General features: G+C 37.1%; 1 protein-coding gene across 1 annotated transcript in view; it reads left to right on the forward strand.

Annotated features, from left to right (window-relative positions):
• The window catches only part of PREPL (prolyl endopeptidase like), a 67,948-nt gene that overhangs the window by 25,389 nt on the left and 24,580 nt on the right, over positions 1–17,979 (forward strand). Inside the window, 2 exon segments of the mRNA XM_037807276.1 lie at positions 16,580–16,796; positions 17,422–17,607. Coding sequence (XP_037663204.1) covers positions 16,580–16,796; positions 17,422–17,607 — 403 coding nt within the window.

Below are 17,979 nucleotides of genomic sequence, written 5' to 3' on the forward strand. Positions count from 1 at the left end.
TGTTTCCAGGATTTCAGTGGATTTGGATGGTCAAAGCTAGTTTTCTATTTTGATCCAGTACCTCTGAAAATTATGCTCAAGGAAAATACCTGCTATTCTATTCTTAAGGATTGGTATGTTTGAATATTAATTATTGCATTTCAGAACATTTCCAGAGTCATTCAGTTCACATTCTCAGGAGCGCAATACTGTGTAGATTCTAAAGGGAAAGATCTAGACAGAACTAAGAGACATGATTTTTAAGTCACTGAACAAAATCAATCCCAACTCAAGTGATGACTGTTGAACACCTTTTTAACCATTGAATTCTCTTTTTTAATTACAGAAGTTGTAGGCTTACGGAAAAATCAGACATAAAATACAGGGTTCCCATATACCACACTATTATTAAAACCTTGTATTAATGTGGTACATTTATTAACGATTCATGCAAGACCATTTATATAATTGTACTGTTAACTGTAGTCCATCATTTAAAATAGGGTTCACTGTTTCTCTTATACAGTCCTATGTTTTTTAAATTTTTGTTCTAGTAACATATATGCAATCTAAAATTTTCTCTTTTAACCACATTGAAAGATATAATTCAGTGCTATTAGTTATGTTCACAATGTTGTGCTACCATTACCCCCATTCATTACCAAAATTATAGTCAACTAAAATAGAAACTGTACAACTTAAACATTTAACTCTTCATTCCCAACCCCACCCTTTCCTCTGACTATTTCGCTTATTCTAATTATTGCATATCAGTGTGTTCATCCAATTTTTGTCCTTTTGTTTCTAGCTTATCTCATGCAACATGATGTCTTCAAGTTCATCCATGTTGTCACATGTATCAGAACTTCATTCCTTTCTACAGCTGATTAATTTACCATTGTATGTATATTTTATGTATCCATTCATCAGTTGATGGACATTTAGGTTGCTTTCATCTTTTGACAAATGTGAATAATGACACTATGAACATTGGTGTGCAAATATCTGTCCAAGTCCCTGCTTTCAAATCTTTTGGGTATATATCAAGAACTGGGATTGCCAGGTCATATGGTAATTCTATATTTACCTTTCGGAGGAACTGCTGCACTGTTTTCCACAGCTGCTGCACCATTTTACTTTCCACCAACAATGAATAAGAGTTCCTGTTTCTTCACATCCTCTCCGATACTTGTAATTTTCCATTTTTTTAATAGTAGCCATTCTAGGAGTGTGAAATGATATCTCACTGTGGTTTTAATTTGCATTTCCCTAATAGCTAGTAACTTGAACATCTTTTCATTTGCTTTTTGGCTATTTGTGTATCTTCTTTGGAGAAATGACTGTTCACTTCTTTTGCCCATTTTTGAGATGGGATGTGTTTTTATTGTTGAGTTGTAAGATTTCTTTGTATATTCCGGATATTAAACCCTTATTGGATATGTGGTTTCCAAATATTTTCTCCCATTGAGTAGGTTGTCCTTCTACTTTCATGACAAAGCCCTTTGAGGCACAAAAGTTTTTAATTTTGATGAGGTCCCGTTTATCTGTTTTTTTCTTTTGTTGCTTGTGCTGTGGGTGTAATAAGAAACCATTGCCTAATACAGGGTCCTGAAGGTGTTTTCCTGCATTTTCTTCTAGGAGTATAATAGTTCTGGCTCTTATATTTAGGTTTAACCCATTTTGAGTTTATTTTTTATATGGTGTGAGGCAGGGGTCCACCTTAATTCTTTTGCACATGGACATCCATTTCTTCCAGCACCATTTGTTGAACAGACTGTTTTTTCCCAGTTGAGAAGACTTGGCACCCTTGTCAAAAAACAGTTGGCCATAAATATGTGGGTTGATTTCTGAGCTCTCAGTTCAATTCCATTGATCTATATGTCTGTCCTTGTGCAGTTCCATGCTATTTTGATGTTTCCTATGCTGCTCAAGCAAATATCATGCAAAGGAGTGGCTTAAGCGATGGGAATTTGTGAGCTTATGGTTTTGAGGCTAAGATAGAAATCCAAATCAAGGCATCAAAAAGATGGTGCTGTCTTCCCAAAGACTGGTGTTTTGGTGCTGGCTGCCAGTCATCCTTAGTCCTTAGCTTGTCAAATGGCAAGGCACAGGACAGCATAGCCTGGCTCTCCCTTCTCTTCCAGTTTGCATTGATGTTCAGTTTCTGGCTGCTCTCTCTTTGGCACTCTGTCTGAATTTCATTCTGCTTATAAAGGACTCCAGTAATATGATTAACACCCATCCTGACTGAGGTGTGCCACATGACTTTAATTGAAGTAATCTCATAGAAAGGTACTGCTTTCAATGGGTTCACACCCACAGGAATGGATTAAGTTTAAGAATATGTTTTCTGAGGTACATTTAGCTCGAAACCACCACAATTACTATGGATTTGTACGAAGTTTTAAAATCAGGAAGCGAAGTGGGAGTCCTCCTACTTTCTTCTTTTTCAAGAAGGCTTTGTCTATTTGGGGCCCCTTACCCCTCCTTGTAAATTTGATGATTGATTGTCCCATGTTTGCAAAGAAGGCTGTTTGAATTTTGATTGGGATTGTGTTGAATCTGTAAATCTATAAATTCGCTTTAGATTGAATTGACATCTTAACAATATGTAGTCTCCCAGTCCATGAAGTCCATGATGACAGATGTCTTTCATTTATTTAGGTCTTCTTTGATATCTTTTAGCAATGTCTTTCTGTTTTCTTTGTACAAGTCCTTTGTTAGATTTAGTCCTAGATATTTGATTCTTTTAGTTGCTATTGTAAATGGAATTTTTTCTTGATTTCTTCTTCTACTGTTCTTTTCTTCTACTGATTTTTACATGTTGATCTTATACCATTGCCACTTTGCTGAAATCATTTATTAGTTCCAGCAGTTCTGTTGTGGATTTATCAGGATTTTCTGTATATAGGATCATGTGATCTATAAATAGGGAAATTTTTACGTCTTTCTTTCCAATTTGGATACCTTTTATTTCTTTTTCTTACCTAACTGCTCTAGCTAGAATTTCCAGCACAAAGTTGAATAACAGTGGTGATTGTGAGCATCCTGTCTTATTCCCAATCTTAGAGGAAAAGTGTTCAGTCTTTCACCATCAAATATGATATTAGCTTTGGGTTTTTTCATACATGCTCTTAATCATGTTTAGGAAGTCTCCTTCTGTTACTAGTTTTCTAGGTGTTTTTATAAAAAAAAAGGATGCTGAATTATATCAAATGCCTTCTCTGCATCAATTGAGATGATCATTTATGTATTTTTATGTTTTCATTTTCTTGATGTGATGTATTACATTAATTGATTTTCTTATGTTGAACCACCCTTGCCTACCTGTGATAAAACCCACTTGATCATGGTGTATAATTCTTTTGATTGTGCCGTGGGATTCAATTTGCAAATATTATGTTGAGAATTTTTGCATCAATATTTATACCAGAATATAGATATTCTCATAAGTTTTGTAATTTTCTTTTCTTGTAGTATCTTTGTCTGATTTTGCTATTAAGGTGATGCTGGCCTCATAGAATGAGTTAGGTAGTGTTCCCTCCTATTCAGTGTTTTGGAAGAGTTTGAGCAGAGATTACTTCTTCTTGGAATAACTGGTAGAATTCCCCTGTGAAGTCATCTGGTCTTGGGCTTTTCTTTGTTGGGAGGTTTTTGATGATTAATTCGGTCTCTTTGCTCGTAATTGGTCTGTGAGGTCTTCTATTTCTTGTAGAGTCACTGTGGATTGTGTTTCTAGGAATTTGTCTATTTCATTTAGATTGCCTGATTTGTTGGCATACAGTTGTTCATGATATGTTTTTTTTTTTTAGTATGCAATAACAAATTAATCATGATGTTTTTGAAACATTTAAAGAATAAACATTGACATTGATCATGTGCAGTAATTTTACAAAATTTGCCATTGAGTATTTTTTTTTTCCTAAGATATCTGCTTTATTTCCAACCTGTTCCTACTTTACCCCAAGAAAGTTACCTAATATAGCAACATTTCTGTGAACTTGTTCCTACTATATCCATCAGAAATTAACAGACCATAGTCATTGCTGGGCATCCCCAGAATGTTAAATAGCTTATCTGTTTTTCTTGGATTATTGTTCCCCCTTCCTTAATTGCTCTCTATTGCTAGTTCCCCTACATTCTACATTATAAACCCTATTTGTTTTACATTTTTCAAAGTTCACATTAGTGGTAGGCATATAATATTTCTGTTTTTGTGCCTGGCTTATTTCGCTCAGCATTATGTTTTCAAGGTTCATCCATGTTGTCATATGTTTCACGAGATCATTCCTTCTTAACTGCCGTGTAGTATTCCATCGTGTGTATATACCACATTTTATTTATCCACTCATCTGTTGAAGGACATTTGGGTTGTTTCCATCTCTTGGCAATCGTGAATAATGCTGCTATGAACATTGGCGTGCAGATATCTGTTCGTGTCACTGCTTTCCGATCGTCCAGGTATATACTGAGAAGTGCAGTTGCTGGATCGAACGGTAACTCGGTATCTAGTTTTCTACGGAACTGCCTGACTGACTTCCAGAGTGGCTGAACCATTATACAGTCCCACCAACAATGAATAAGACTTCCAATTTCTCCACATCCCCTCCAGCACTTGTAGTTTCCTGTTTGTTTAGTGGCAGCCACTCTAATCGGTGTTAGATGGTATCTCATTGTGGTCTTAATTTGCATCTCTCTAATAGCTAGTGAAGCTGAACATTTTTTCATGTGTTTCTTGGCCATTTGTCTTTCCTCTTCAGAGAACTGTCTTTTCATATCTTTTGCCCATTTTATAATTGGGCTGTCTGTACTATTGTCATTGAGTTGTAGGATTTCTTTATATATGCAAGATACCAGTCTTTTGTCAGATACATGGTTTCTAAAAATTTTTTCCCATTGAGTTGGCTGCCTCTACCTTTTTCAGAAATTCCTTTGAGGTGCAGAAACTTCTAAGCTTGAGGAGTTCCCATTTATCTATTTTTTCTTTTGTTCCTTGTGCTTTGGGTGTAAAGTGGCCGCCTAATACAAGGTCTTGAAGATGTTTTCCTACATTATCTTCTAGGAGTTTTATGGTACTTTCTTTTATATTAAGGTCTTTCGTCCATTTTGAGTTAATTTTTGTGTAGGGGGTGAGGTAGGGGTCCTCTTTCATTCTTTTGGATATGGATATCCAACTCTCCCAGCCCCATTTGTTGAAATGACCATTATGACTCAGTTCAGTGACTTATCAAAGATCAGTCGGCCATAGATCTGACTGTCTATCTCTGAATTCTCAATTCAATTCCATTGATCTATATGTCTTTCTTTGTGCCAGTACAATGCTGTTTTGACAACTGTGCCTTTATAATAAGCTTCAAAGTCAAGAAGTATAAGTCCTCCCACTTGGTTTTTCTTTTTTAGAGTGTCTTTAGCAATTCGAGGCATCTTCCCTTTCCAAATAAATTTGATAACTAGCTTTTCCAAGTCTGCAAAGTAGGTTGTTGGAATTTTGATTGGGATTGCATTGAATCTGTAGATGACTTTGGGTAGAATTGACATCATAATCACATTTAGCCTTCCTATCCATGAACATGGAATATTTTTCCATCTTTTAAGGTCCCCTTCTATTTCTTTTAGTAGAGTTATGTAGTTTTCTTTGTATAGGTCTTTTACATCTTTGGTTAAGTTGATTCCTAGGTACTTGATTTTTTCAGTTGCTATTGAAAATGGTATCTTTTTCTTGAGTGTCTCTTCAGTTTGTTCATTTCTAGCATATAGAAACATTACTGACTTATGTGCATTAATCTTGTATCCCGCTACTTTGCTAAATTTTTTTATTAGCTCTAGTAGCTGTATCGTCGATTTCTCAGGGTTTTCCAGATATAAGATCATATCACCTGCAAAAATGACAGTTTTACTTCTTCTTTTCCAATTTGGATGCCTTTTATTTCTTTGTCTTGCCGGATTGCCCTGGCTAGTACTTCCAGCACAATGTTGAATAACAGTGGTGACAGCGGGCATCCTTGTCTTGTTTCTGATCTTGGAGGGAAGGCTTTCAGTCTCTCACCATTGAGTACTATGCTGGCTGTGGGTTTTTCATATATGCTCTTTATCATATTGAAGAAGTTTCCTTCAATTCCTACCTTTTGAAGTGTTTTTATCAAAAAGGGATGTTGGATTTTGTCAAATGCTTTTTCAGCATCTGTTGAGATGATCATTTGATTTTTCCCTTTTGACTTTTTAATGTGTTGTAATACATTGATTGATTTTCTTATGTTGAACCATCCTTGCATGCGTGGAATGAACCCCACTTGGTCATGGTGTATGATTTTTTTAATGTGTCTTTGGATTCGATTTGCAAGTATTTTGTTGAGGATTTTTGCATCTATATTCATTAGGGAGATTGGCCGGTAGTTTTCCTTTTTTGTAGCATCTTTGCCTGGTTTTGGTATTAGATTGATGTTAGCTTCATAGAATGAGTTAGGTAGTGTTCCCTTTTCTTCAATGTTTTGAAAGAGTTTGAGTAAGATTGGTGTCAGTTCTTTCTGGAAAGTTTGGTAGAATTCCCCTGTGAAGCCATCTGGCCCTGGGCATTTATTTGTGGGAAGATTTTTGATGACTGATTGGATCTCTTTGCTTGTGATGGGTTGATTGAGAGCTTCTATTTCTTCTCTGGTCAGTCTGGGTTGTTCATAGGTTTCCAGGAAATTGTCCATTTCCTCTACATTATCCAGTTTGTTGCCATACAGTTGTTCATAGATCCTCTTATAATTTTTTTTAATTTCTTCAGGATCTGCAGTTATGTCACCTTTTTCATTCATTATTTTGTTTATATGGGTCTTCTCTCTTTTTGATTTTGTCAGTCTAGCTAGGGGCTTGTCAATCTTGTTGATCTTCTCAAAGAACCAACTTTTGGTGATATTTATCCTCTCTATTGTTTTTTTGTTCTCTATGTCATTTATTTCTGCTTTAATCCTTGTTATTTCTTTTCTTCTACTTGGTTTAGGATTGGTTTGCTGTTCATTTTCTAGCTTCTTCAGTTGATCCATTAGTTCTTTGATTTTGGCTCTTTCTTCCTTTTTAATATATGCGTTTAGTGCTATAAATTTCCCCCTCAGCACTGCTTTTGCTGCATCCCATAGGTTTTGGTATGTTGTGTTCTCATTTTCATTCGTCTCTATATATTCAGCAATTTCTCTTGCAATTTCTTCTTTAACCCACTGATTGTTTAGGAGTGTGTTGTTTAACCTCCAGGTATTTGTGAATTTTCTAAGTCTCTGATGGTTATTGACTTCTAATTGTATTCCACTGTGGTCAGAGAATGTGCTTTGAATAATTTCAATCTTTTTAAATTTATTGAGGCTTGTTTTATGTCCCAGCATATGATCTATTCTGGAGAAAGTTCCATGAGCACTAGAAAAGTATGTGTATCCTGGTGATTTGGGATGTAATGTTCTGTGTATGTCTGTTAAATCTAATTCATTTATCAGATTGTTTAGGTTTTCAATTTCCTTATTGGTCTTCTGTCTGGTTGATCTATCTATAGGAGAGAGTGATGTGTTGAAGTCTCCCACAATTATTGTGGAAACATCAATTGCTTCCTTTAGTTTTGCCAGTGTTTCTCTCATGTATTTTGTGGCACCTTGATTGGGTGCATAGACATTTACGATTGTTATTTCTTCTTGCTGAATTGCCCCTTTTATTAGTATGTAGTGGCCTTCTTTGTCTCTCAAAACATCCCTGCATTTAAAGTCTATTTTATCTGAGATTAATATTGTTACACCTGCTTTCTTTTGGCTGTAGCTTGCATGAAATATTTTTTTCCATCCTTTCACTTTCAATTTCTTTGTGTCCTGTGTCTAAGATGAGTCTCTTGTATGCAACATATTGATGGTTCATTTTTTTTGATCCATTCTGCGAATCTATATCTTTTAATTGGGGAGTTTAATCCATTTACATTCAACGTTATAACTGTGAAGGCATTTCTTGAATCAGCCATCTTATCCTTTGGTTTATGTTTGTCATATATATTTTTCCCCTCTGTCTATTAATATCCTTTATTGTACCCATACCGAATCTCTTTAGTACTGAACCTTTCTCCAAGTCTCTCTGTCCTTTCTTTGTTTCTCTGTCTGTAGGGCTCCCTTTAGTATTTCCAGTAGGGCAGGTCTCTTGTTAGCAAATTCTCTCAGCATTTGTTTGTCTGTGAAAAATTTAAGTTCTCCCTCAAATTTGAAGGAGAGCTTTGCTGGATAAAGTATTTTTGGTTGGAAATTTTTCTCACTCAGAATTTTAAATACGTGCCACTGCCTTCTTGCCTCCATGGTGGCTGCTGAGTAGTCACTACTTAGTCTTATGCTGTTTCCTTTGTATGTGGTGAATTGCTTTTCTCTTGCTGCTTTCAGAACTTGCTCCTTCTCTTCCGTGTTTGACAGTGCGATCAGAATATGTCTCAGAGTGGGTTTATTTGGATTTATTCTATTTGGAGTTCGTTGAGCATTTATGATTTGTGTATTTATGTTGTTTAGAAGATTTGGGAAGTTTTCCCCAACAATTTCTTTGAATACTCTTCCTAGACCTTTACCCTTTTCTTCCCCTTCTGGAACACCAATGAGTCTTATATTCAGACGTTTTATATTATCTATCATATCCCTGAAGTCCGTTTCGATTTTTTCAGTTTTTTTCCCCATTCTTTCTTTTATGCTTTCATTTTCCATTCTGTCGTCTTCCAGGTCACTGATTCGTTGTTCAACTTCCTCTAGTCTTGTACTATGAGTGTCCAGAATCTTTTTAATTTGGTCAACACTTTCTTTAATTTCCATAAGATCATCTATTTTTTTATTTAGTCCTGCAGTGTCTTCTTTATGCTCTTCTAGGGTCTTCTTGATATCCTTTGTATCCCGTACTATGGTCTCATTGTTCATCTTTAGTTCTTTGAGTAGCTGCTCTAGGTGCTGTGTCTCTTCTGATCTTTTGATTTGGGTGCTTGGGCTTGGGTTATCCATATCGTCTGGTTTTTTCATATGCTTTATAATTTTCTGTAGTTTTTGGCCTCTTGGCATTTGCTGAATTTGATAGGGTTCTTTTAGGATTTGTAGACCAATTGAAGTCCTTATCTCTAATTTATCAGATCTACAGCTTCGTGGAGTACACTTTCTCTAACTAACCAACAGGTGGCATCCACGAGCCACCTGTTCTCCACAAGCCAGTTCTCCCCTGCTTTGCCTTTGTGGTGAGTGGGGGAGTGAGTCTTGTGGGGTCCAATTGGTGTACCAAGCTTGCGTGTGTAGTTGGTGTTGCCCACCCTGTATATGGGGTGTGTTTCTGGGCAGTCAAGGAGGGGGTGTGGCTCTAACAATCAAATCTCCCTGGTGATCCTGGAGTTTTAAAGCTGCTGCGATAGTCTAATCCTTCAGTTCAGTCCTGCCACAGTTTGTCTCTGCCACTGACCCACAAGTCCTTGGTATTGGCATATGGCTCCTGAGACTTGCAATTGGGTCCCTCTTCCAGGCGGTGCACTCCCTGGTCCTCTGTTGAGGGATGACTGTGCTATGTCACAGGTTAGTGCCGCCCCCCCAGGGCGGTTCTGGGCTGCTGGGCTGTGTAGGGAGGCTCCCAGTCTGCTGAAATGATGGCTGAATGGGGCTTCGTTAATTCACATTGCTCCACCTTCCCAACTCTGGGACAATCAGCTGAGGTTGCAGGGAAGGCTAATGTCCACGCCCAGTTTTGTGGTGTGTGCCTGTATTTGAAGCACTTCCGTCACACTGGGTTGTGTGGGGCAGCTCTGGGCTATGGGGCTGGCGATGGGCAGGAGTGTTTCCTGTCCACCAGGATGATGGCTGTTAGCAGACACCCCCCTTTTCTTGGGAAGTTGTGGTGTTTAGTGAATTTTCTCAGCCACTGGATTATTGCCTTTTGTCTCAGAGCTCTCTTAGTTCTGCTCTTGTCTTGACCTGCCCAAATTGCAAGTCTTTGAAGCTTTCTTTATTGGGCTTCTTAGAGTAATTGTTTTAGAAAAAGAAAAAAGGACTAAAAAAAAAAAAAGGGCCCTCCTGACGGATCTAATGGGTTATTGAAATGCTAAGAGACAAAGCAATTAGGGCCATTAAGGAAAGGTCCACAGGGCAGAGAGATCAGCTTTTCTTTGGGATTTGCATATGAGCCTCAGGGCCTGAGCTCTGCCCTTCCCCTTTCTATGTTCACCAGAACTCCAAAAATCCTCCACTTTTATTTTGGAGTTTTTTGTGCTGTTTTTTTCTATGCCTGTCTCCTCTCTGCTGGGCTGGCTGCTCTCAGATTCTCTGGTGTCTGGTCTCAGTCTGTCTATGGTTGGAGTTTAGATCAGTAGAATGAGTTTCCGATAAGGGCTGCCACTGCAGTTCTCCCTTATCCTTCCCGGAGCTGACAGCCCCTCCTCCCATGGGACTGAGCCTGGCAGGGAGGGTTGCGAGTCCCCTGGCCACAAAAACTTACAGATTTCGCTGATCTCAGCAGTTCCACATTTTCATGAGTGTTGTATGAAGTATGCCCAAAGTCAGATTTCTCTGTGGTGTCCAGTCCAGACAGTTCCTGGCTTTCTACCTACTTTCCTGGAGGAGTAACTAAAACATACAGCTCACCAGTCCGCCATCTTGCCCCGCCTCCGGTATGTTCTTTTAATCCTTTTTATTTCTGTGGGGTCAGTGGTAATGTCCCTCTTCTTATTTCTGATTTTATTTGCATCTTTTTTCTTTGTGAGTCTAGTAAAGGTTTGTCAATTTTATTGATCTTTTCAAAGAATCACCTTTTGGTTTTGTTAATTCTCATTTTTGTTTCCACATATTTTCTAAATCGTATCTTTGTAGGTACCCTGGGGTTTATATGACACAATCTACATCTATAACCTACCAATCTGAAAGGATACCAACTTAGCTTTGGTAGCATACACATTCTCTGCCCCCATATCCCTCTGTTTTCCTCTTTATATTGTTTGGTCCCACTTTACCATTGTATATTTTGCATGTCCATTATCAGGAAATATGTCTTTTTCTTGTTCAGTTGTATTCTGATACTTATATGAATTAAAGAGTAACGTTGTATTTTGAGGATACAGTACTTTTTGGGTTTTGCATTTACCCTTTTAGTTACTCTTGCTGATGATCTTCATTTATTCACAGGACTGCAAGCCACTCTCTCCTGTCTCTTCCTTTCAACTTGCAGAACTCCCTTTAGTAATTCGTGTACAGCAGATGTCTTGTTGATGAAGTCTTTCAGTTTCTGTTTATCTGTGAATGGTTTGTACTCTCCCTTATTTTTAAAGGACAGTTTTGCCAGATAAAGGATTTGGGGCTAGCAGATTTTCTCTTGCGGTGTACCTTAAATACGTCATACCACAGCCTTCCCACCTCATGATTTCTGAAAAGAAATCAGCACTTATTTTTGTTTAGAATTCCTTGTGTGTGACAAACTGCTTTTCTCTTGCTGCTTTCAGAATTCTCTCTTTATCTTTGGCATTTCTCATTCCGATTAGTATGTATCTCAGAGTAGGTCTATTAGGATTTATTCCATTTGGAGTACTTTGCCCTTTAAGTGGTCCAGCCAACTGAAACTGGATTGAGTGAGGTCACAACATTTCTTACCAGTCCTTCTATGGCAGTCTCTCTCTTGTTTTTTTTCCTCCCTGGGGCCTGCCTTGGGTCTCTGCAGACTTATGTCCCTGTACCTGGATATGCATGGAATTCTAACTGCTGTGAGTCAGTCTACAATCTCTGCTATGTGAGAGGCAGCCAGGTCATGCTGCCTCTTTGTGAATCCCAAGCCCTGTGGGACTGAGTGAGGGGGAGGGGAAACAAGAACTGACCATTGGTCCCAGGTGGCATTTTCCTACCTAAGATTTTTCTGTTTCTTTGATTCAGCATTTGTGGAGTTGTTCTCCAGTCTCTACAATCCTCCAGAGTTCTAAGCAAGTGGAATTTTTTTTTTTTTTTTTAATTCAGTAAATCTCTGGGGAGGCTTTTTCTGGGGATGTCTTTTGTTACCGTATTGATTATGTCCAATCGTATTTGATTTGATACCAACTTATCAGTAACATACATATACATTGTTCCTCTGCCCTTATAGCCACCCACCTTTTTTTTGTACTTTTTACATATTATATCTTTGTATGTTATATGTCCAAAACCATCCATCTATTATAATGTTTATGCAGTTGCATTTTAGCACCTGTATGAAGCAAGAAGTGGAGTTACATAGCATACAGTATAATACAATAGTACTGGCATTTATAATTACCTATATGGTTACCTTTACTGAAAGTATTTATGCCACTTTGATCCACTGTCCAGTGTCCTTTCCTTTCAGTCTGAAGAACTTCCTTTAGCATTGCTTGTAGAGCAAATCTAGTGTTGACAAATTCCCTCAGCTTTTGTTTACCTAGGAAAGTCTAACTCTCTCCCTTATTTTTGAAAGTAAGTCTTGCCGGATATAAAATTCTTGGTTGACAGTTGTCTTCTTTCAGCATTTTAAATATTTCATACCACTGCCTTCTTGCCTCCCTGATTTCTGATGAGAAATCAGCTCTCACACTAATTGTGACTCCCTGGTACATAACGTGTTGCTTTTCTCTTGCAGCTTTCAGAACTCTCTCCTTGATCCTTGCATTGGATAATTTGATTACTGTGTGTCTGGGCATGGTTCTCTTTGAATTTATCTGGTTTGGTGTTTGTTGGGCTTCTTGAGTGTGTATATCAGTGTCTTGTTAAATTTGGGAAGTTTTCTGTCTAGTATTTCTTTTCTTTGAATATTCCTTCTGCCCTTTCCTCTCTTTCTTCTCCTTCTGGGATGCCCACAATGTGTATATTGGTATGCTTTAAGGTGTCCCATGGGCCTCTTAAGTCCTGTTCATTCTTTTTTATTATTTTAGCTTTCTACTCCTCATCCTGAATGATTTTAGTTGACTTGTCTTCAAGTTCACTGATTCTTTCTTCAGCTGCCTCCAATCTGCTGTTGAAACCATCTAGGGAATTTTTCATTTCCCTGTATTTCTCTGGAGAGATTCCCATATTTTTCATTCACTTTTCCTCATATCTTTTAGTTCTTTCTCTGTATTTTCCTTTATCTCCTTGAGCATATGAGGATCATTATTTTAAAGTCTTTGTCTAGTAAGTCTTTTCCTCTTCATTGATGGTTTCTGGATTATCTTGTTCTTTTGGTTGGGCCATAATATTTTTTTTCTTTATTTAGTAATCTGTTGTATACTGTATATTAATATTTTAAAGTGTTAACTCTGGAATTTAATCCCTGGCTGTCTCTTAAGTTTGTATGTAGCCAGTGATACAACAAAGCTTTACTTGAAATGCTAGGAGGTAATCAGAATAAACCAACCAAGCCAAAAAGAACCTTTCACTGTCTTTGCTAATTGGCTCTGCTTTGGCTGGTGTTCTCCTTCAGAGTTTCACCCTTCTAGTAACCAGATCAGTCTCAGCCAAAAGGGAATTGCAGGGTCCTCTCAGTGTGCATGGAGCTGGAGCCAGGAAGCCTGCTTCTTCTCCTGGGCCAGTGCTGACAGTCCCCAGGAATTTCCTGTTTACAATCCACAGGAGTTTGAATGAATACCTCCTCTACTCCTTTGGAACAGACATTCTTCCCTTCTTGGGTGTTCTTTCAAGTGACTTGATACAGGTGGTCCTTTGCCCCAAGCCATTTCAACTTATTTGTGTCTAGCACTGCCCCAGCAGTCTGCAAGCTGCTTCTCTGCCCTCAGGATAAACTCTGGGAGGGCAAGCCCAAGGCATGTTCCCCCATCTGAGTCTCTTAGACTTGTCCCCAAACATTGGCACTGACATACATGCATCCCAGTAGGTATATACCAGCCACTCTGCTCCCTCTTGTGTTGTGGAGGGGTAGGAGAAGGGCCAGCAAGGGTGCCTTAGTTTTGAGAAAGATTCCTCTGTCACCTTTGCCCAAGCAAGGGTTGGAACAATGCCCACCCTCAGAGCAGGCCTCCAGTGATCTGAAATAGCTGATCAGTGGTAGTGATCTGGGATCAGACCATACATCCCTGGAATTTGGAGGACTAGTTCTTTATGTCCCTCCCTGGCACCAACAAGCTGAGCTAGGAGCTGGAGTGTCAAACCCCACTACTGTGGGCCCCAAGGCTGGGACAAGGGAGATGGTAACTGCTACAGGGAGGGTGAACTCACCAGTCTTTAAAATCACAGTTCACCAGCTGCACAGTGTTCCCCTAGACTCCAGAGTTTCAAAGTGGTTGATTCAGATAGTTCTTGCTAGTTAATAGTTTTTTGGTGGAGGAACTAATTTCTGGAGCTTCGTGCTCTGCCATCTTCCCATAATCCTTAGCCCCATTGAATTATTACCGATATCTAGAAGAATTTAAAGTTCTGTGTTGCTACTAAAGTATAAATTAAAACTAACTCAAAAATGTGTTTTTGTTCTAGGCAAAAAATCAATATATCATATGATATCTATATGTGTCAGGAAAAAAACACATTTTAAAAAGATTAAAAGGCTATATATATACCAAAGTTTCAACAATTTTTTTCTTTTTTTTATTTTCTTATTTTTCATAGTAAGTATTATTGTCATAATCAGAGGGACATACATTTTAAGTTTAAAAATCAGTATCAGTAAAAATAAGTCCAAAAAGTATTAGTCTCTAGCCCTTTATATTCCTTAACTTCTCTTTCTGTGAAACCTGTTTTCTGTTGAGCCCCTTGTATTCTGACTCCCCCATACCACATATCTGCTGAGTATTTGAACAAGTAATTATCTCTTGATTACCTATGGCATTATCAAGCAAAAAATAAATAGATAAAAATAGTCAAGGAAGTGTTGAAAATAAAGAGGCAAGTAGGGTAAGGACTTGCCTTGTAGCCATACGTTAAAACATATGAAGCTACAACAGTTAAAAAATGCAAATTGACAGACACATAATTAATGGGGACCGGAATAGATAACCCTAAAACATACCTTAATATGTATGAAAATGTATTATATGATAAGAAGCATAACAAACTAATGAGAAATGAATGGGTGTTTTATTTCAGTGCTTCAGGATGTATTGATTATTTGAAAAAAAAATTTCATCTTTTGATATACCATCTATCAGGCTACATTCCTAATAAATTGAAAGAATCTATTGAGAAAAATAAAACCCTTTTTAAAAATGAAAATGTAAGTATTTTACTTAGCTTGGTTGAAATATTTCCAAATCAAAAAGTCAGTGGAAGAAACCACAAAGGGTAGTGCCAGTAGTCTTATTTCAAGTATCAATTTAAGTTAAAAAAAAAAAAAATTGTAAACAAAATTCAGATGACAGAATGGGTGAAGGTTAAAGAACAAGTTAATATCCTTAATTTAGAAGGAGCTGTCTATAAACCAATAATTTAAGCTACAACCCAAACTGACACCAAACATAGACATTTCATAGAAGTTGTACAGTTGGCGAAGAAACATGGCAATGTAATCCATTACAAAAGAAACGTTGCAAAAGACATTTAAAACTGACACCAGACATAGACATTTCACAGAAGTTGTACAGTTGGCAAAGAAACATGGCAATGTAATCCATTACAAAAGAAACATTGCCAAAAAGTTAACAGTACTTATCTCTAGGTGGTGAAATTCAGGGCTATCTTTCATCTTTGCACTATTCAGCATGAATTACTTTTATATTAAAGAAAAATGTAAACATTTAAAGCCATTTACTGTGACAGTGTGAATAAGAATAACACACTTGGGATATTATTTATTTATCAAGAATCATAAAAATGCTATCATTGTATTAATATTTCCATTCCTAAGAATTTCTCCTAAGGAAATCATTGTAAAGGTAGGTAGGAGGGAAATTATCTTCATGAAGATATTCTGTACTACTGCAATGAAACATTAAAATCTAAATTTTCAAGAATCATGATAATTTGACCTGATGGAATATTAGGTAACCATTAAAAATAATGATGAAGACTCTGTAACTCATGTGGGGGGAAATATTGATGTTATGTGTAGAAATGCAGAATCCAAAATTGCATCTCCATTATAATTACATCTATTTAAAAATGTGCATGAAATATAAGTAAACCTTAGAAGGAAAATAGAAAAATTAAAATAGATGATGTGTTAGGTTAATAAAGTGTGAATAGTTTTTCTTCCTTCATTATTCTATTTTGTTGTAAACACTGGGAAAGAGAAAAACAAGAAATCCAATATACACACAGGAAGACTAAAATAAGTATAAATTCTGAGTCTTCTTTCTTTCCTACTGTTTCATACCTCGTGTAGGAAGTTTATTTCCTCTTCTAAGCAAAAATAAAGCCCTATAGCCTTAATGAAGCCCTTAATCTTAATGTGGATAAGTGAGAATAAATCAATATCTGCAGTTTACCTTGTAATGTAAAATATTCATAAAATATTAGAAAAAAATGATTTTGAATGCCTTTGGAGGTACATTGAGAAAAATAAACTTTTTAAATTTTCAAACAGTATTTGCTAATTGTTTTTATTTTCTCCCTACATTTTAAATTAACATCTGGGATTTTGTCATTAACAAGGTAGTATTCATTTGAAATTTATTGGGTTTTCATGTTTCATATTCATTCTCTCTTTCTCTCTCTTTATATAGCTATTTTGTTTTCCTTTATCTTACAAAGGACAGTCGTTTCCTCACTATTAATATTATGAACAAGACCACTTCTGAAGTGTGGTTGATAGATGGCCTGAGCCCTTGGGACCCACCAGTACTTATCCAGAAGCGAATACCTGGAGTCCTTTACTATGTTGAACATAGAGATGATGAATTATACATTCTCACTAATGTTGGCGAGCCTACAGAATTCAAGGTAATCCTGGATTCTCCTTGTTCTCATTTGGGCTGTTGAGAAGTATCGCATTCCATCTATCTACAGCCTTTCTTTCTCTAAGAGTTCACTATTTTATAGGCTTTTGGTAAAGTGTGGAAATTGATGCCACCTTCCTATGCATAACCAAATCCCATTTAGAGCTAACGCCTCTACATATTTTAATTGTGCCTAAAAGGTTAGTAACCAAGCTTACTCTATCCTGATTATATCAGATATTGAAGCCAAACTGAGTGGCTTAAAAGAACAGACTTTTATAAACTCGATTTTGAGTTGTCAGTTTGGAATGCTCTCAGCTGGGCATTTTTGCTGGCCTCAGTGAGGCTCACTAATTCATCTGCAGTCAACTGGCAGTCAGTTCCCTCTCACTTATATGTCCATTGGCTTTCACATAGGCATTGACCACACTGTCTCACCATCCAAAAGGCCACCAGCTCATTCACAAGGTGGTGGTCACACTTCATTTCAAGTGCAAAGTTAGTTCTTTCAGCTCTTCATAAAAAATTTGAGGCACATGCATAGTATAATTTTGAGTGGTTTCATCTCTAGATGCTGTAAGACTTCATGTTTTGTTACCTAGATCCCTTCTAACTTTCTTTCCATACAGCTAATGAGAACAGCAGCTGATACACCTGCTATTATGAATTGGGATTTATTTTTCACAATGAAGAGAAATACCAAAGTTGTAGACTTGGACATGTTTAAGGATCACTGTGTTCTATTCCTGAAGCACAGCAATCTACTTTATGTTAATGTGATTGGTCTGGCAGATGATTCAGTTCGGTCTCTAAAGGTATGTTTAATTTTCAAAAGACAATACTGTTAATTAAAATGCCTATGCAGTTTAGCTTAACAGAACATTAAATCTTTAATAGCAGTGTACTTTTTCTTAAAGGCAGTTTTAATTTCACTGGAATTTTACTGGGTCTGTATCAGTGTTAAGGTTTATCTTAGAAGTGCTTGGAGGATCTGCTTTTAATGCATTTTTATTTAACATACTGTCTTATAGATTGGACTTCAGAGGTTAAGTGCCATTTACTTTCTCTTGCCACACATCTCTATACATCAAATCTCTCTACGACTTTAGGTATAGCAGTAACTCAAGCAAACTTGGCAGCTAGTGCCTTAACCACTGCCTGCTGGACCTCTATCCCACATCCTTAGT

This window comes from Choloepus didactylus, chromosome 17 (genome assembly GCF_015220235.1).
Source record: "Choloepus didactylus isolate mChoDid1 chromosome 17, mChoDid1.pri, whole genome shotgun sequence".
NCBI lineage: Eukaryota > Metazoa > Chordata > Mammalia > Pilosa > Megalonychidae > Choloepus > Choloepus didactylus.